Raw genomic sequence first — 21,355 nt, 5'->3', positions numbered from 1 at the left:
AGGGGAGTTATCACTTGCCAAAATATGTAAAAAAAATTTACCTTGTGTAAATGCCGCTGTTCTCCTGAATCCGGCGATGTTTTTCTTTTGTTCTTGCGCCTCTCCGTCCCTGAGATATGGTCCTCTCTTCCCTGCAAGTAAAACTAGTCTTGTTAGTCAAGTGGGTCTGAATTACAAAACTCTTCTCGAGGATCATGCCCAGTTGGCTAACAAGACTAGATTTATATGAAGAGAAGAAGAAGCCGTATCTCAGGAATAGAGAGGCGCAGGAACAAAAAATAATACCAGATTCAAGAGAATCGTGATATTTACACCAAGAAAGAAAGAACATATTTATGGTATTGGACCGGTCTTCAGTCTTTTATTATTGGCATACAGTGTTGTCCTTCATTGCCTTTCCTTCTTGGCTTAAGATGTCTTAATATAAGGGGTGCAAAAAATATATTTATTTTTATTCTGTTGGGCTTTGTTGATGCTATTTGAGTCTACGTTGGGGATGTTCTAATGTTGTATTTTGAGAAATTAGAGTCCTTAAAGGGAATCCACTAGCAGATATTTTCCATGTAATCTGAGAGCAGTATTAAGTAGGGGCTGAAACCCTGATTCCAAGAATGTTTCACTTAATAGGCCGTTTCAATAAAATTAGTGTTTTATCAGCAGGAGATTATCGCTACAGGACTAGGTGCCTTCTAGTTGTTCTGCTCTGTATAACTCCGCCCCCCACACTGATTGGCTGCTTTCTGTTAATGTACAGTGGTGTGGGTGGGGTTACACACAGCTCAGCATTCCAAGCTCTGCTAGATTTGCAGCAGAGAAAACTGTGTTCGTATCAAAATGACAATAAGCAGCCCAGTAAGTGACACATTGCTGGAATTGGGGTCTCAGCCCCTACATCATGCTGCTCTCATGTTACATAGCAGAAATTGGGCAACAGATTCCCTTTTAAGGGTATTTTCAGCCAATGAAATGCATAAAATCAGATCAGACCAGAAAATAATAGCGAAAGAGATGATACGTACTTTCACCGATCCTCCATTCCTGCAGCTGATCTGGTTCCATTCTCTACTCACCAAAAATGCCTGCTTGGCCAATTATTGGCTAAGATTGCAGCCAGTGATCGACCACTTCTGGTGTGTAGAGAACTGAACACAGAAGCACGGACCAGTGAGGACTGGGTCAGTACCGGAGTGGAAGCTGTAGGAGATTGTTGAGTTTGAGTCTTATTATTTTTTGAGCCCATCAGTTGGAAAACCCCTTTAATGGAATCAAAGACAGGTAAGGGCGGACCATATGGAGATGGTTTCGGCAATAGGTCTCAAGTCTGATGTCCTTCTGTGGCTACTTAGAACCATCTTCTTACATGTCAACTACAGCTTCCTTTCCATTTGACTGTATTACATGAAACTTTGTTTTATGGAGTGTGACCGTAATTATTTGAGACTCATCCCTATCGTTATCCCTTAAAGACCTACTTAATGCAGTTATTAGGCTCTTCAGTGATCCCGAAACAATTAGCATCCATTGCCTGAAAATTGATGACTTCAATGACATTAATGGTGCCTTGTGTCTTGTCTCACCAGGGTGACTCCAACAGATAAAGAAAACTCTGGGACTCGGAAAAAACTTGAACTTCCTCAGCTTCACTTGAGTGTAAGAAGTCAAACTGTAATTAAATCTGACTCGGTAAACTATAACCAAGACGTTCATCTGGGAAGAAGTCCTCTGAAAGGTCTGGAGAACCGGCCAAGAAATACAAAAGGTTTACGGCGGAACATGCTCAGCAACAAAATGACCATCCATGACCCAATGATGGAGATCAACGTCAAAGATCCAGACCTCCTGCTAAAGAAACAGTTATCGAATACCAAGTCTTCCCCGTTGCCCCAAAAGATCGCCTTGAAGAAAACATCGAGCATCAAAGATAAAATCTCTGAGTGGGAAGGGAAACGAGAGACGCAGTCCCCTCTTCTCAGCCGGAAGGAGTCCATACAGGTGAAGAGACAGGATTCCTTTGGTACTACTTTTGGAGATATGAACGTGGACGATGTTAAAAACCGTCAGAAAGGAAGCTTCAAGAGGATGTTCAGCTGGGAAATGGAAAATGAACGAAAAGACTTTATAAAACTAGACAAGAAAGCTGAGAAAGAGACTAGCCTAAGTGTGGAAGCTAAGGAGCAAGTCGTTAGTGCCAAGAAGGACCAGGCTTCGGTATTGAGCCACGTGAAAAAGTTTGAGCGTTCAAAGAAAGACGGTCCGGTGGAAGGGCTGCCACAATTGCCTGGAACTTATTATTCTCCACAATGTTTATTAGAATCTGAAAACCAGGAGAACAAACCGGTGTCAAAAACAAAATGGGGGTCAGATTCTGAGAATGCAGAGCCGATTTTTGGGGTGTTGGGAGAAGGGAGAACATCTAGGAGGACCAGCAATGTGGACAATGTATATACGGAACCTGGGGCACCCGAGAAGACGTTACCTATCAACCCTTTACCCAAACCAAGGAGGACTTTCCGACATGAAGGGGAAGTGGGTCCGGTTAGAGCCGGTCTTCGGAAAAGGGATTTACCTCCACTTCCTTGTATACCTCCACCTCCTCTACCCACATCTCCTCCACCATCAGCCGTGAGCAGAAGACTTTGGAATAGCAAACACAGAAATAACGGAGACCATAGGTACTTTATGTTATTTTTAACTGATTTTAGAACTATTAATAGAAGATACAAGAAGTAGAATACAAAAGTCATGAAGGAAAGTTGAGGGCTTTTCGTTGCTTCCTATTCTATGAGGTCATAATGAATTGTATTGTCTTGGATTTGTCTTTGTTTGACCTCACATCTGTGTGATCTGACAATCTATTTTTTACATAAATCTGATTTATAACGCAAAAAGAATATACAAGTTCTAGAATATACCAGTCAGGAAGGAAGTTTGAAGGCTTCTCGTTGCTTCCTAATCTACGAGGCCACAATGAGCTGTTTTGCTTTTTTTTGCTTGTTTGTTTTTTTTTTTTTTACCTTACATCTGTATTTTCTGATAATTTATCTTTTTACATATAGTAAACCTGATATATAAGGCAAACACAAGATACAAGGTCTGGAAAACACCAGTCAGGAAGAAAGGTTGAAGGCTTCTCATTGCTTCTTAGCTTCTTAATCTATGAGGCCACCACGAACTGTGTTGTTTCTTTTGTTTAGTTTTTTTTTTTACTTTACATCTGTGTTTTCTTAATCTATTTCTTTTTTATATACAGTAAATCTGAATTATAAGGCAGTTAAAAGATTCAAGCTCTAGAACCAGTCAGGAAGAAAAGTTGAAGGCTTCTTGTTGCTTCCTAATCTACGAGACCACAATGAACTATATTGTTTTTTGTTTTTTTTCTTTTTTTACGTATTTTCTCATCATTTATCTTTTTTTACATACAAAAATCTTATTTATAAGGCAAACAGAAGATACAAGCTCTAAAATACACTAGTAAGGAAGAAAGGCTGAAGGCTTGTTAATCTACAAGGCCACAATGAACTCTATTGTTTCTGTGTTTGTAAAGGATCCAAGCTCTAGAACCAGTCAGGAAAGAAAATTAAGGGCCCTCTGATCTACGAGGCCACAATAAAAAAATTTTGTTTTTGTTTTTGTTTTCTTTTTTTTAGGTTTTTCTTTTTCTTCTAACTTTATATCTATGTGTTCTGACAATCTTCTTTTTTTTTTTAACATAAATTTGATTTAGTCAAATAGATGATAGAACCTCCAGAATACACCAGTCAGATAGGAAGTCTGGGGATCTCTCATTGCTTCCAAAAAAAAAGTACAAGGCCAAAATTAAATGTATTCTTTGTTTTTTTTTAATCTTACAGTCTTGTGTGTTCTTACAATATTTTTTTTTATAGAAATCTAATTAATAAAGGCAAGTAGAAATGAATGAAGGAAGGTTGAGGGTTCTTCGTTGACACCTAATCTTCGAGGGCTACAATGAACGATAATTTTGTATGGGATTTATTTTGACCACACATCTGTATCCTCTGACAATCCAGCTCTACAAAAATCTGATTAATAATGCAAAAATAAAATCTGTCTTTCAATCCTTTCAACCTTCCTAGCTCAGTATCAATTAATCCTTGAGTCTGGAAAACTGGTGGCTTACAAAAGTAGAGAAAATGAAAAGTAACTTAGCAGCATTCAGCTCGTGCCATTATTTGTCCTAATTTGCACTATTAATCAGATTTAAAAAAAAAAAAAAATTAAATCTGCCGTTCAGTTCCTGAGATATGGACATTTTTATTTAATTCTACTTTTTATGGTCTTAACCAAAGAGGCTCACAAGATAACAATGCAATGCAGTCTAAATATACGCCCCAGAGGCTGAACCTCTATCTACGCCATCTATGTCTTAAAGGGGACCTGTCACCAAGGCAAAAATGTCCAGTTATTGTTCTTACTTTATTCTTGCTGCTCCCCTGAGTATGCCGCTTTTTATTTTTCTTGAATCCGCCATACTGTCCCAGAGATATCGACCTTTTTATTTGGTGTTAGCTTTTATGGTCTTTATCAAGGGGCGTGTCTTTATGCTGCTTTGCATTGTTGTCCTGTGAGCCACGCCCCTTTGATAAAGGCCTTAAAAACTAGCACCAAATAAAAAGGTCCGTATCTCTGGAACTGTAAGGCGGATTCAAGAAAAATAAAAAGCGTCATACTCAGGGGAGCAGCAAGAATAAAATTAGAGCAATAACTGGACATTTTGTTTTTGGTTTCAGGTCCCCTTTAAGATATAGATGGTGTAGATATAGGTTCACAATAAGAAAACTGTCCAGATTAAAGTTGCTTTCCAGAATATAACCAAAAGGGACTATCTTTAGGATACCACATCAGTCTCTGATCCGTGGGGTCCCACTCCAGGACCCCCACTATAGATCATCAATACCAGTCCTTGTTCTATTTTCCTTTCTTATGGCATCAGAAGACATGAGGTTTATCTGTTGCCTCATTGGGTTTCACCATTTCTGTTTCCTTACAGGAAATCCTACGAATTTGAAGATCTCTTACAGTCGTCGGAGAACGGTCGAGTAGACTGGTACGCACAGACTAAGTTGGCCCTTACTCGCACTTTATCCGAGGAGAACGTCTATGAAGACATCTTAGGTGAGAACTGGTGGCCTTTGTCAGCATCGTTAGATTTAAAAGGGAAGTACACTTTCAATGACCGAGGACCCTAGAAACAGATCAGTGCTTGTTTATATGTCTACATATGTGTATACAGCTCTCATGACAAGCTATGTGCCTTGACCTGTATGTATACAACTTGCCCTCAGCAAATATTGCTGTCAAACAGTCTCACGGTTATTAAAGGTGGAATTCCCCTTTAATTTATTTTTAGACGTTCTGTATATTCTCTAATTGTCATTAATTATTCGACAATGTCTTAAAGTTATTACTGAAACATCTACTCGTTCAACAAGTTTTAAAAGGGAAGCCAAGGATTAGAAAAACATGGTTGCTTCCTTTAAAAGTAAAATGAAAACAGCGCTACCCCTATCCACAGGTTTTGTGCAGTATTGCAGCTCATCCACATGCACTTTAATGGAGCTGAGATGCAATACCAGACTCAACCAAAGGGCAAAGGTGGCGCTATTATTATTATTTATTTTTTTGGGCAAGCCTTAACATATTTCATTTTTAGTTCTGCTTAACTTTTTCCCCTCTTGATGTTATGTAATGTTCGGGGTAAATACTTGAACGGTAATGTTGAAATATATCCTCTCGGCCCTGCGCAATAGTGGAGCAGTATCAGTAACACAGCAGTGTGAAATCATATAGCGACACCGTTATTACTACATGGCAGCACAGTGCCAACTACATAATATATATATATATATATATACACATTAGTACAGTCACATAAAAGGGCACATAAAGTAAAGACACCAACATAACAGTGCCCATACGACCACATAATGGTGCTCACAGTGTAGTACTGATATAATAGTAGCGCCTCCAGAATTGTGTCAATGACATGGCAGTACCAGTGACATAGTAGTGTCTATACATCAGTACAGCCCACAGCAGTGTATATACAGTAGTGCCAGTGATATAGTAGTGTCTATACATCAGTACAGCCCACAGCAGTGTATATACAGTAGTGCCAGTGATATAGTAGTGTCTATACATCAGTACAGCCCACAGCAGAGTAAATACAGTAGTGCCAGTGATATAGTAGTGTCTATACATCAGTACAGCCCACAGCAGTGTATATACAGTAGTGCCAGTGACATAGTAGTGTCTATACATCAGTACAGCCCACAGCAGTGTATATACAGTAGTGCCAGTGACATAGTAGTGTCTATACATCAGTACTGCCCACAGCAGTGTATATACAGTAGTGCCAGTGATATAGTAGTGTCTATACATCAGTACAGCCCACAGCAGTGTATATACAGTAGTGCCAGTGACATAGTAGTGTCTATACATCAGTACTGCCCACAGCAGTGTATATACAGTAGTGTCAGTGATATAGTAGTGTCTATACATCAGTACAGCCCACAGCAGAGTAAATACAGTAGTGCCAGTGACATAGTAGTGTCTATACATCAGTAGAGCCCACAGCAGTGTATATACAGTAGTACCAGTGATATAGTAGTGTCTATACATCAGTACAGCCCACAGCAGTGTATATACAGTAGTACCAGTGATATAGTAGTGTCTATACATCAGTAGAGCCCACAGCAGTGTATATACAGTAGTGCCAGTGACATAGTAGTGTCTATACATCAGTACAGCCCACAGCAGTGTATATACAGTAGTGCCAGTGATATAGTAGTGTCTATACATCAGTACAGCCCACAGCAGTGTATATACAGTAGTGCCAGTGATATAGTAGTGTCTATACATCAGTACAGCCCACAGCAGTGTATATACAGTAGTCCCAGTGACATAGTAGTGTCTATACATCAGTACAGCCCACAGCAGTGTATATACAGTAGTACCAGTGATATAGTAGTGTCTATACATCAGTACAGCCCACAGCAGTGTATATACAGTAGTGCCAGTGACATAGTAGTGTCTATACATCAGTACAGCCCACAGCAGTGTATATACAGTAGTGCCAGTGACATAGTAGTGTCTATACATCAGTAGAGCCCACAGCAGTGTATATACAGTAGTACCAGTGACATAGTAGTGTCTATACATCAGTAGAGCCCACAGCAGTGTATATACAGTAGTGCCAGTGATATAGTAGTGTCTATACATCAGTACAGCCCACAGCAGTGTATATACAGTAGTACCAGTGATATAGTAGTGTCTATACATAAGTACAGCCCACAGCAGTGTATATACAGTAGTGCCAGTGACATAGTAGTGTCTATACATCAGTACAGCCCACAGCAGTGTATATACAGTAGTCCCAGTGACATAGTAGTGTCTATACATCAGTACAGCCCACAGCAGTGTATATACAGTAGTACCAGTGATATAGTAGTGTCTATACATCAGTACAGCCCACAGCAGTGTATATACAGTAGTGCCAGTGACATAGTAGTGTCTATACATCAGTACAGCCCACAGCAGTGTATATACAGTAGTGCCAGTGACATAGTAGTGTCTATACATCAGTAGAGCCCACAGCAGTGTATATACAGTAGTACCAGTGACATAGTAGTGTCTATACATCAGTACAGCCCACATCAGTGTATATACAGTAGTGCCAGTGATATAGTAGTGTCTATACATCAGTACAGCCCACAGCAGTGTATATACAGTAGTGCCAGTGACATAGTAGTGTCTATACATCAGTACAGACCCACAGCAGTGTATATACAGTAGTGTCAGTGATATAGTAGTGTCTATACATCAGTAGAGCCCACAGCAGTGTATATACAGTAGTACCAGTGACATAGTAGTGTCTATACATCAGTACAGCCCACAGCAGTGTATATACAGTAGTGCCAGTGATATAGTAGTGTCTATACATCAGTACAGCCCACAGCAGTGTATATACAGTAGTGCCAGTGATATAGTAGTGTCTATACATCAGTACAGCCCCACAGCAGTGTATATACAGTAGTGCCAGTGATATAGTAGTGTCTATACATCAGTACAGCCCACAGCAGTGTATATACAGTAGTGCCAGTGACATAGTAGTGTCTATACATCAGTAGAGCCCACATCAGTGTATATACAGTAGTGCCAGTGACATAGTAGTGTCTATACATCAGTAGAGCCCACATCAGTGTAAATACAGTAGTGCCAGTGATATAGTAGTGTCTATACATCAGTACAGACCACAGCAGTGTATATACAGTAGTGCCAGTGACATAGTAGTGTCTATACATCAGTACAGCCCACAGCAGTATACATACAGTAGTGCCAGTGATATAGTAGTGTCTATACATCAGTACAGCCCACAGCAGTATACGTACAGTAGTGCCAGTGATATAGTAGTGTCTATACATCAGTACAGCCCACAGCAGTGTATATACAGTAGTGCCAGTGATATAGTAGTGTCTATACATCAGTACAGCCCACAGCAGTGTATATACAGTAGTGCCAGTGATATAGTAGTGTCTATACATCAGTACAGCCCACAGCAGTGTATATACAGTAGTGCCAGTGATATAGTAGTGTCTATACATCAGTACAGCCCACAGCAGTGTATATACAGTAGTACCAGTGATATAGTAGTGTCTATACATCAGTACAGCCCACAGCAGTGTATATACAGTAGTGCCAGTGACATAGTAGTGTCTATACATCAGTACAGCCCACAGCAGTGTATATACAGTAGTGCCAGTGACATAGTAGTGTCTATACAGCCCACAGCAGTGTATATACAGTAGTGCCAGTGACATAGTAGTGTCTATACATCAGTACAGCCCACAGCAGTGTATATACAGTAGTGTCAGTGACATAGCAGTGTCTATACATCAGTACAGCCCACAGCAGTGTATATACAGTAGTACCAGTGATATAGTAGTGTCTATACATCAGTACAGACCACAGCAGTGTATATACAGTAGTGCCAGTGATATAGTAGTGTCTATACATCAGTACAGCCCACAGCAGTGTATATACAGTAGTGCCAGTGACATAGTAGTGTCTATACATCAGTACAGCCCACAGCAGTGTATATACAGTAGTGCCAGTGACATAGTAGTGTCTATACAGCCCACAGCAGTGTATATACAGTAGTGCCAGTGATATAGTAGTGTCTATACATCAGTACTGCCCACAGCAGTGTATATACAGTAGTGCCAGTGATATAGTAGTGTCTATACATCAGTACAGCCCACAGCAGTGTATATACAGTAGTACCAGTGATATAGTAGTGTCTATACATCAGTACAGCCCACAGCAGTGTATATACAGTAGTGCCAGTGACATAGTAGTGTCTATACATCAGTACAGCCCACAGCAGTGTATATACAGTAGTGCCAGTGACATAGTAGTGTCTATACATCAGTACAGCCCACAGCAGTGTATATACAGTAGTGCCAGTGATATAGTAGTGTCTATACATCAGTAGAGCCCACAGCAGTGTATATACAGTAGTACCAGTGATATAGTAGTGTCTATACATCAGTAGAGCCCACAGCAGTGTATATACAGTAGTACCAGTGATATAGTAGTGTCTATACATCAGTACAGCCCACAGCAGTGTATATACAGTAGTGCCAGTGACATAGTAGTGTCTATACATCAGTACAGCCCACAGCAGTGTATATACAGTAGTGTCAGTGATATAGTAGTGTCTATACATCAGTAGAGCCCACAGCAGTGTATATACAGTAGTACCATTGACATAGTAGTGTCTATACATCAGTACAGCCCACAGCAGTGTATATACAGTAGTGCCAGTGATATAGTAGTGTCTATACATAAGTACAGCCCCACAGCAGTGTATATACAGTAGTGCCAGTGATATAGTAGTGTCTATACATCAGTACAGCCCACAGCAGTGTATATACAGTAGTGCCAGTGACATAGTAGTGTCTATACATCAGTACAGCCCACAGCAGTGTATATACAGTAGTGCCAGTGATATAGTAGTGTCTATACATCAGTACAGCCCACAGCAGTGTATATACAGTAGTACCAGTGATATAGTAGTGTCTATACATCAGTACAGCCCACAGCAGTGTATATACAGTAGTGCCAGTGATATAGTAGTGTCTATACATCAGTACAGCCCACAGCAGTGTATATACAGTAGTGCCAGTGATATAGTAGTGTCTATACATCAGTACAGCCCACAGCAGTGTATATACAGTAGTGCCAGTGATATAGTAGTGTCTATACATCAGTAGAGCCCACAGCAGTGTATATACAGTAGTACCAGTGATATAGTAGTGTCTATACATCAGTAGAGCCCACAGCAGTGTATATACAGTAGTACCAGTGATATAGTAGTGTCTATACATCAGTACAGCCCACAGCAGTGTATATACAGTAGTGCCAGTGACATAGTAGTGTCTATACATCAGTACAGCCCACAGCAGTGTATATACAGTAGTACCAGTGACATAGTAGTGTCTATACATCAGTAGAGCCCACATCAGTGTATATACAGTAGTACCAGTGACATAGTAGTGTCTATACATCAGTACAGACCCACAGCAGTGTATATACAGTAGTGCCAGTGATATAGTAGTGTCTATACATCAGTAGAGCCCACAGCAGTGTATATACAGTAGTACCATTGACATAGTAGTGTCTATACATCAGTACAGCCCACAGCAGTGTATATACAGTAGTGCCAGTGATATAGTAGTGTCTATACATAAGTACAGCCCCACAGCAGTGTATATACAGTAGTGCCAGTGATATAGTAGTGTCTATACATCAGTACAGCCCACAGCAGTGTATATACAGTAGTGCCAGTGACATAGTAGTGTCTATACATCAGTACAGCCCACAGCAGTGTATATACAGTAGTGCCAGTGATATAGTAGTGTCTATACATCAGTACAGCCCACAGCAGTGTATATACAGTAATACCAGTGATATAGTAGTGTCTATACATCAGTACAGCCCACAGCAGTGTATATACAGTAGTGCCAGTGATATAGTAGTGTCTATACATCAGTAGAGCCCACAGCAGTGTATATACAGTAGTACCAGTGATATAGTAGTGTCTATACATCAGTAGAGCCCACAGCAGTGTATATACAGTAGTACCAGTGATATAGTAGTGTCTATACATCAGTACAGCCCACAGCAGTGTATATACAGTAGTGCCAGTGACATAGTAGTGTCTATACATCAGTACAGCCCACAGCAGTGTATATACAGTAGTGCCAGTGACATAGTAGTGTCTATACATCAGTAGAGCCCACAGCAGTGTATATACAGTAGTACCAGTGACATAGTAGTGTCTATACATCAGTAGAGCCCACATCAGTGTATATACAGTAGTACCAGTGACATAGTAGTGTGTATACATCAGTACAGACCCACAGCAGTGTATATACAGTAGTGTCAGTGATATAGTAGTGTCTATACATCAGTAGAGCCCACAGCAGTGTATATACAGTAGTACCATTGACATAGTAGTGTCTATACATCAGTACAGCCCACAGCAGTGTATATACAGTAGTGCCAGTGATATAGTAGTGTCTATACATCAGTACAGCCCACAGCAGTGTATATACAGTAGTGCCAGTGATATAGTAGTGTCTATACATCAGTACAGCCCCACAGCAGTGTATATACAGTAGTGCCAGTGATATAGTAGTGTCTATACATCAGTACAGCCCACAGCAGTGTATATACAGTAGTGCCAGTGACATAGTAGTGTCTATACATCAGTACAGCCCACAGCAGTGTATATAGAGTAGTGCCAGTGACATAGTAGTGTCTATACATCAGTACAGCCCACAGCAGTGTATATACAGTAGTGCCAGTGATATAGTAGTGTCTATACATCAGTACAGCCCACAGCAGTGTATATACAGTAGTGCCAGTGATATAGTAGTGTCTATACATCAGTAGAGCCCACAGCAGTGTATATACAGTAGTGCCAGTGACATAGTAGTGTCTATACATCAGTACAGCCCACAGCAGTGTATATACAGTAGTGCCAGTGATATAGTAGTGTCTATACATCAGTACAGCCCACAGCAGTGTATATACAGTAGTGCCAGTGATATAGTAGTGTCTATACATCAGTACAGCCCACAGCAGTGTATATCCAGTAGTGCCAGTGACATAGTAGTGTCTATACATCAGTACAGCCCACAGCAGTGTATATACAGTAGTGCCAGTGATATAGTAGTGTCTATACATCAGTACAGCCCACAGCACTGTATATATTGTAGTGCCAGTGATGTAGTAGTGTCTATACATCAGTACAGCCCACAGCAGTGTATATACAGTAGTACCAGTGATATAGTAGTGTCTATACATCAGTAGAGCCCACAGCAGTGTATATACAGTAGTACCAGTGATATAGTAGTGTCTATACATCAGTACAGCCCACAGCAGTGTATATACAGTAGTGCCAGTGATATAGTAGTGTCTATACATCAGTACAGCCCACAGCAGTGTATATACAGTAGTGCCAGTGATATAGTAGTGTCTATACATCAGTACAGCCCACAGCAGTGTATATACAGTAGTGTCAGTGATATAGTAGTGTCTATACATCAGTACAGCCCACAGCAGTGTATATACAGTAGTGCCAGTGATATAGTAGTGTCTATACATCAGTAGAGCCCACAGCAGTGTATATACAGTAGTACCAGTGACATAGTAGTGTCTATACATCAGTAGAGCCCACATCAGTGTATATACAGTAGTACCAGTGACATAGTAGTGTCTATACATCAGTACAGCCTACAGCAGTGTATATACAGTAGTGCCAGTGATATAGTAGTGTCTATACATCAGTACAGCCCACAGCAGTGTATATACAGTAGTGCCAGTGATGTAGTAGTGTCTATACATCAGTAGAGCCCACAGCAGTGTATATATAGTAGTACCAGTGATATAGTAGTGTCTATACATCAGTACAGCCCACAGCAGTGTATATACAGTAGTGCCAGTGATATAGTAGTGTCTATACATCAGTACAGCCCACAGCAGTGTATATACAGTAGTGCCAGTGATATAGTAGTGTCTATACATCAGTACAGCCCACAGCAGTGTATATACAGTAGTGTCAGTGATATAGTAGTGTCTATACATCAGTACAGCCCACAGCAGTGTATATACAGTAGTGCCAGTGATATAGTAGTGTCTATACATCAGTACAGACCACAGCAGTGTATATACAGTAGTGCCAGTGATATAGTAGTGTCTATACATCAGTACAGACCACAGCAGTGTATATACAGTAGTGTCAGTGATATAGTAGTGTCTATACATCAGTAGAGCCCACAGCAGTGTATATACAGTAGTGCCAGTGATATAGTAGTGTCTATACATCAGTACAGCCCACAGCAGTGTATATACAGTAGTACCAGTGACATAGTAGTGTCTATACATCAGTAGAGCCCACATCAGTGTATATACAGTAGTACCAGTGACATAGTAGTGTCTATACATCAGTACAGCCCACAGCAGTGTATATACAGTAGTGCCAGTGACATAGTAGTGTCTATACATCAGTAGAGCCCACATCAGTGTATATACAGTAGTACCAGTGACATAGTAGTGTCTATACATCAGTAGATCCCACATCAGTGTATATACAGTAGTACCAGTGACATAGTAGTGTCTATACATCAGTAGAGCCCACATCAGTGTATATACAGTAGTACCAGTGACATAGTAGTGTCTATACATCAGTGCAGCCCACAGCAGTGTATATACAGTAGTGCCAGTGACATAGTAGTGTCTATACATCAGTAGAGCCCACATCAGTGTATATACAGTAGTGCCTGAGATATAGTAGTGTCTATACATCAGTACAGCCCCACAGCAGTGTATATACAGTAGTGTCAGTGACATAGCAGTGTCTATACATCAGTACAGCCCACAGCAGTGTATATACAGTAGTGTCAGTGACATAGCAGTGTCTATACATCAGTACAGCCGACAGCAGTGTATATACAGTAGTGTCAGTGATATAGCAGTGTCTATACATCAGTACAGACCCACAGCAGTGTATATACAGTAGTGTCAGTGACATAGCAGTGTCTATACATCAGTACAGACCACAGCAGTGTATATACAGTAGTGTCAGTGATATAGTAGTGTCTATACATCAGTACAGCCCACAGCAGTGTATATACAGTAGTGTCAGTGACATAGTAGTGTCTATACATCAGTACAGCCCAGAGCAGTGTATATACAGTAGTGCCAGTGACATAGTAGTGTCTATACATCAGTACAGCCCACAGCAGTGTATATACAGTAGTGCCAGTGACATAGTAGTGTCTGTACATCAGTAGAGCCCACATCAGTGTATATACAGTAGTACCAGTGACATAGTAGTGTCTATACATCAGTACAGCCCACAGCAGTGTATATACAGTAGTACCAGTGACATAGTAGTGTCTATACATCAGTACAGCCCACAGCAGTGTATATACAGTAGTGCCAGTGATATAGTAGTGTCTATACATCAGTACAGCCCACAGCAGTGTATATACAGTAGTGCCAGTGACATAGTAGTGTCTATACATCAGTACAGCCCACAGCAGTGTATATACAGTAGTGTCAGTGACATAGTAGTGTCTATACATCAGTACAGCCCACAGCAGTGTATATACAGTAGTGTCAGTGATATAGTAGTGTCTATACATCAGTACAGACCCACAGCAGTGTATATACAGTAGTGTCAGTGACATAGTAGTGTCTATACATCAGTACAGCCCACAGCAGTGTATATACAGTAGTGCCAGTGATATAGTAGTGTCTATACATCAGTACTGCCCACAGCAGTGTATATACAGTAGTGCCAGTGACATAGTAGTGTCTATACATCAGTACAGCCCACAGCAGTGTATATACAGTAGTGCCAGTGACATAGTAGTGTCTATACATCAGTACAGCCCACAGCAGTGTATATACAGTAGTGCCAGTGACATAGTAGTGTCTATACATCAGTACAGCCCACAGCAGTGTATATACAGTAGTGCCAGTGACATAGTAGTGTCTATACATCAGTACAGCCCACAGCAGTGTATATACAGTAGTGCCAGTGACATAGTAGTGTCTATACATCAGTACAGCCCACAGCAGTGTATATACAGTAGTGCCAGTGACATAGTAGTGTCTATACATCAGTACAGCCCACAGCAGTGTATATACAGTAGTGTCAGTGACATAGTAGTGTCTATACATCAGTACAGCCCACAGCAGTGTATATACAGTAGTGCCAGTGATATAGTAGTGTCTATACATCAGTACAGCCCACAGCAGTGTATATAAAGTAGTGTCAGTGATATAGTAGTGTCTATACATCAGTACAGCCCACAGCAGTGTATATACAGTAGTGCCAGTGATATAGTAGTGTCTATACATCAGTACAGCCCACAGCAGTGTATATACAGTAGTGTCAGTGACATAGCAGTGTCTATACATCAGTACAGCCCACAGCAGTGTATATACAGTAGTACCAGTGATATAGTAGTGTCTATACATCAGTACAGCCCACAGCAGTGTATATACAGTAGTGCCAGTGACATAGTAGTGTCTATACATCAGTACAGCCCACAGCAGTGTATATACAGTAGTGTCAGTGACATAGTAGTGTCTATACATCAGTACAAACCCACAGCAGTGTATATACAGTAGTGCCAGTGACATAGTAGTGTCTATACATCAGTACAGCCCACAGCAGTGTATATAAAGTAGTGTCAGTGATATAGTAGTGTCTATACATCAGTACAGCCCACAGCAGTGTATATACAGTAGTGCCAGTGACATAGTAGTGTCTATACATCAGTACAAACCCACAGCAGTGTATATACAGTAGTGCCAGTGACATAGTAGTGTCTATACATCAGTACAGCCCACAGCAGTGTATATAAAGTAGTGTCAGTGATATAGTAGTGTCTATACATCAGTACAGCCCACAGCAGTGTATATACAGTAGTGCCAGTGACATAGTAGTGTCTATACATCAGTACAGCCCACAGCAGTGTATATACAGTAGTGCCAGTGACATAGTAGTGTCTATACATCAGTACAGCCCACAGCAGTCTATATACAGTAGTGTCAGTGATATAGTAGTGTCTATACATTAGTACAGCCCACAGCAGTGTATATACAGTAGTGCCAGTGACATAGTAGTGTCTATACATCAGTACAGCCCACAGCAGTGTATATACAGTAGTGCCAGTGATATAGTAGTGTCTATACATCAGTACAGCCCACAGCAGTGTATATACAGTAGTGTCAGTGATATAGTAGTGTCTATACATCAGTACAGCCCACAGCAGTGTATATACAGTAGTGCCAGTGACATAGTAGTGTCTATACATCAGTACAGCCCACAGCAGTGTATATACAGTAGTGCCAGTGACATAGTAGTGTCTATACATCAGTACAGCCCACAGCAGTGTATATACAGTAGTGCCAGTGATATAGTAGTGTCTATACATCAGTACAGACCCACAGCAGTGTATATACAGTAGTGTCAGTGACATAGTAGTGTCTATACATCAGTACAGACCCACAGCAGTGTATATACAGTAGTGTCAGTGACATAGTAGTGTCTATACATCAGTACAGCCCACAGCAGTGTATATACAGTAGTGCCAGTGACATAGTAGTGTCTATACATTAGTACAGCCCACAGCAGTGTATATACAGCAGTGCCAGTGGCATAGTAGTGTCTATACATCAGTACAGCCCACAGCAGTGTATATACAGTAGTGTCAGTGACATAGTAGTGTCTATACATCAGTACAGCCCACAGCAGTGTATATACAGTAGTGCCAGTGACATAGTAGTGTCTATACATCAGTACAGACCCACAGCAGTGTATATACAGTAGTGCCAGTGACATAGTAGTGTCTATACATCAGTACAGCCCACAGCAGTGTATATACAGCAGTGCCAGTGGCATAGTAGTGTCTATACATCAGTACAGCCCACAGCAGTGTATATACAGCAGTGCCAGTGACATAGTAGTGTCTATACATCAGTACAGCCCACAGCAGTGTATATACAGCAGTGCCAGTGACATAGTAGTGTCTATACATCAGTACAGCCCACAGCAGTGTATATACAGCAGTGCCAGTGACATAGTAGTGTCTATACATCAGTACAGCCCACAGCAGTATACGTACTGTAGTTCCAGTGACAGCCTCAGCCCACAGAGTAATATTATTGTACTAGATGGTGGCCCGATTCTAACGCATCGGGTATTCTAGAATATGTATGCGGCCGACCGGGTGCAATCAGCAGAGCGGTGTTTAAATTTGGCGCCAAAATCGCTGATTGGTCGAGGCCGGCAACCGTGACCAATCACCAAAGCGGTGTTAAAATTTGGCGACTATATCGCAGATTGGTCACGTCCGGCGACCGCAACCAATCAGCAGAGCGGGGTTTAAATTTTGCGCCAAAATCGCTGATTGTTCGCGCACGGCGGTCGCGACCAATCAGCAGAGCGTTGTTTAAATTTGGCTCCAATCTCGCTGATTGGTTGCGGCTGGCTTCCGCGATCAATCAGCAGAGCGTTGTTTAAATTTGGCGCCAATCTTGCTGATTGGTCGCGGCTGGCGTCCGCGCCCAATCAGCAGAGCAGTGTTTAAATGTGGCGCCAAAATCGCTGATTGGTCGCGGGCAACATCCGCGACCAATCAGCACAGCAGTGTTTAAATGTGGCGCCAAGATCGGTGATTGGTCGCGGTCGCTATTTAAATGTGGCGCCCAAATCGGTGATTGGTCGCGGGCAGCGGCCGCAACCAATCAGCAGAGCGGTGTTTAACTTTAGCGCCAAGATTACTGATTGGTCGCGGGCAGAGAGCGCGACCAATCAGCGAATCGTATTGGTGAGGACCGGGGAGCGGAATCATATCGGTGAGCAGAAGTATCCCGACCCGCAGCGCCGCTCCCCGGTCCTCCCTTGACACCCTAGCCGCATGGATGTCAGCGCCGCTGCCTGTACTGCTACTTCCGCTGCGAGCAGCTGGGAGATGAGCGACTGCTCGCAGCAGAAGTATCCCGAACCGCAGCGCCGCTCCCCGGTCCTCCCTTCCGCATGGAGGTCCTTCTGCTGCTACCGGCCGGGAGATGAGCGCCTCGAGCCGGTCATCTCCCGGCTGCATCTCCGTCCCGCAGATGAGCCGCTAACGGCCACCATCTTTTTTCAGAAATCCCGCGGCGCTGATTGGCCGCTGCCAAGACAGACAGAAAGACAGACAGACAGACGGGATAAGACGATTATATATATATAGATTGGCACTGCTATGTTCCTTATGCTATAAAGCTTCTTTGTGACGGTATTTGGTATCAGTAAAGCCCGTAGAGCATCACAGGTTAGTGCCAGGGTATTTCTAGACCGTTGTGCTGTTTCTAGTTAGGTCTTTACCAGCTTTTTTCTTTTACTCTTGATATGCTGCAGCTTTTCTCCTGAGAGCAGCAGCAGCCTGGCATTGTGCAGATCATTCTCCACTTTCTCAGCCTCCGGGAGGAATTTCTATGTTTTGACCTTAGTGAACTACACAAATTCTTCTACCTGTTCAGTTATACCTTTCATGTCAGTGCCCTGCAGGAACTTGATAGCCACATGTGACACCCCCACCCACCTACATTGTCGCATGCTGGGACTTGTGGTTCCCCAGCAACATACGCAGGTCAGGAGGTTACTTCATCTGGAAGTCAGATGATTTCAGACATATGAGTTGTACATCCTGTTGTTTTCTAGTGAGAACTGACTCCAATGTTCCTCTATCACAACCTGAATATAAAGTGACCACCAGTGTGTGTGTGACCTATTTTTGAGAATTTGTAAAAAAAAAAAAAACTTTTCACAAAACGTCCTTCACCGGTGGACACAGACAGAAGAGGGCCCCTGTGCAAGAACAAAATATGGGCCCTTTGCAACCCAAGATCTCCTAAAAATGCTAAATTGCACCTGCTTTGGAGGTAAAAATGTGCCCCCTTACCTCTCGGGCCCTTGTGAAGGCGCACAGGTTGCACCAATGATATGTACGCCCCGAAGTCCTGTATGTTTCATTATAATATTATTTATCATATAAGATTTTTATTGGAAATATTTATTATATAATTGGTTATTTTTTAGATTATTTGAAACCATTATTACTTAGCTGTTTATTACACTATTATATTTTTTTATTCTATTATTATGGCATAAATCTGATAATATTTTACTGTCCATAATTATTATATTTTCTATTATTATTATATTATTTATGTATTATATATTTCAATATGAAGTATACTGCTTATATTCAAACATTATATATGCAATATATTTTTAGATTATGATCCTATTTACATTCTAGCATACTGTTATGTTCGTCTTATATATTTTTAGTATTATACCATTTATATTATTATATTTGTTATATTGTGTATTATTAACTTTGGATTTTATATTATTATATATTTTTTTTACATACTGTACAACATATTAGATTTTACCATCTTTATATTTATTATTTATGTTATTATATATTTTGATATCATTTTTCTATTCTATTTTTATATTACCTTAATCTACCATTATTTTATTATTTATTTTAGATTTTATATGTGTATATACAGTACAGACCAAAAGTTTGGACACACCTTCTCATTTAAAGATTTTTCTGTATTTTCATGACTATGAAAATTGTACATTCACACTGAAGGCATCAAAACTATGAATTACCACATGTGGAATTATATACTTAACAAAAAAGTGTGAAACAGCTGAAAATATGTCTTATATTCTAGGTTCTTCAAAGTAGCCGCCTTTTGCTTTGATGACTACTTTGCACACTCTTGGCATTCTCTTGATGAGCTTCAAGAGGTAGTCACCGGAAATGGTCTTCCAACAATCTTGAAGGAGTTCCCAGAGATGCTTAGCACTTGTTGGCCCTTTTACCTTCACTCTGCGGTCCAGCTCACCCCAAACCATCTCGATTGGGTTCAGGTCTGGTGACTGTGGAGGCCAGGTCATCTGGCAGAGCACCCCGTCACTCTCCTTCTTGGTCAAATAGCCCTTACACAGCCTGGAGGTGTGTTTGGGGTCATTGTCCTGTTGAAAAATAAATGATGGTCCAACTAAACGCAAACCGGATGGGATAGCATGCCGCTGCAAGATGCTGTGGTAGCCATGCTGGTTCAGTATGCCTTCAATTTTGAATAAATCCCCAACAGTGTCACCTGCAAAGCACCCCCACACCATCACACCTCCTCCTCCATGCTTCACGGTGGGAACCAGGCATGTAGAGTCCATCAGTTCACCTTTTCTGCGTCGCACAAAGACACGGTGGTTGGAACCAAAGATCTCAAATTTGGGCTCATCAGACCGAAGCACAGATTTCCACTGGTCTAATGTCCATTCCTTGTGTTCTTTAGCCCAAACAAGTCTCTTCTGCTTGTTGCCTGTCCTTAGCAGTGGTTTCCTAGCAGCTATTTTACCATGAAGGCCTGCTGCACAAAGTCTCCTCTTAACAGTTGTTGTAGAGATGTGTCTGCTGCTAGAACTCTGCGTGGCATTGACCTGGTCTCTAATCTGAGCTGCTGTTAACCTGCGATTTCTGAGGCTGGTGACTCGGATAAACTTATCCTCAGAAGCAGAGGTGACTCTTGGTCTTCCTTTCCTGGGGCAGTCCTCATATGAGCCAGTTCCTTTGTAGCGCTTGATGGTTTTTATTACTGCACTTGGAGACACTTTCAAAGTTTGCCCAGTTTTTCGGACTGACTGACCTTCATTTCTTAAAGTAATGATGGCCACTCGTTTTTCTTTACTTAGCTGCTTTTTTCTTGCCATAATACAAATTCTAACAGTCTATTCAGTAGGACTATCAGCTGTGTTTCCACCAGACTACTGCACAACACAACTGATGGTCCCAACCCCATTTAAAAGGTAAGAAATCCCACTTATTAAACCTGACAGGGCACACCTGTGAAGTGAAAACCATTTCTGGTGACTACCTCTTGAAGCTCATCAAGAGAATGCCAAGAGTGTGCAAAGCAGTCATCAAAGCAAAAGGTGGCTACTTTGAAGAACCTAGAATATAAGACATATTTTCAGATGTTTCACACTTTTTTGTTAAGTATATAATTCCACATGTGGTAATTCATAGTTTTGATGCCTTCAGTGTGAATGTACAATTTTCATAGTCAAGAAAATACAGAAAAATCTTTAAATGAGGTGTGTCCAAACTTTTGGTCTGTACTGTATATCTATATATACCATTATATCATTTATTATATATATTTTACATGATACTATTTACAGTAT

General features: G+C 41.1%; 1 protein-coding gene across 1 annotated transcript in view; it reads left to right on the top strand.

Moving 5' to 3' along the window:
- The window catches only part of DENND2A (DENN domain containing 2A), an 83,328-nt gene that overhangs the window by 39,762 nt on the left and 22,211 nt on the right, over window positions 1-21,355 (top strand). Inside the window, exons 3-4 of the mRNA XM_073650118.1 lie at window positions 1,581-2,672; window positions 5,009-5,133. Of these exons, the coding sequence (XP_073506219.1) occupies window positions 1,581-2,672; window positions 5,009-5,133 (1,217 nt within the window). The remainder of the gene's footprint in view (window positions 1-1,580; window positions 2,673-5,008; window positions 5,134-21,355) is intronic.

The sequence above is a fragment of the Phyllobates terribilis genome, unplaced genomic scaffold, assembly GCF_046119375.1.
Source record: "Phyllobates terribilis strain yellow unplaced genomic scaffold, ASM4611937v1 Scaffold_10__3_contigs__length_209671492, whole genome shotgun sequence".
NCBI lineage: Eukaryota > Metazoa > Chordata > Amphibia > Anura > Dendrobatidae > Phyllobates > Phyllobates terribilis.
Note: the sequence above shows the minus strand (reverse complement) of the source record. Positions and strands in the feature narration are given on the sequence as shown.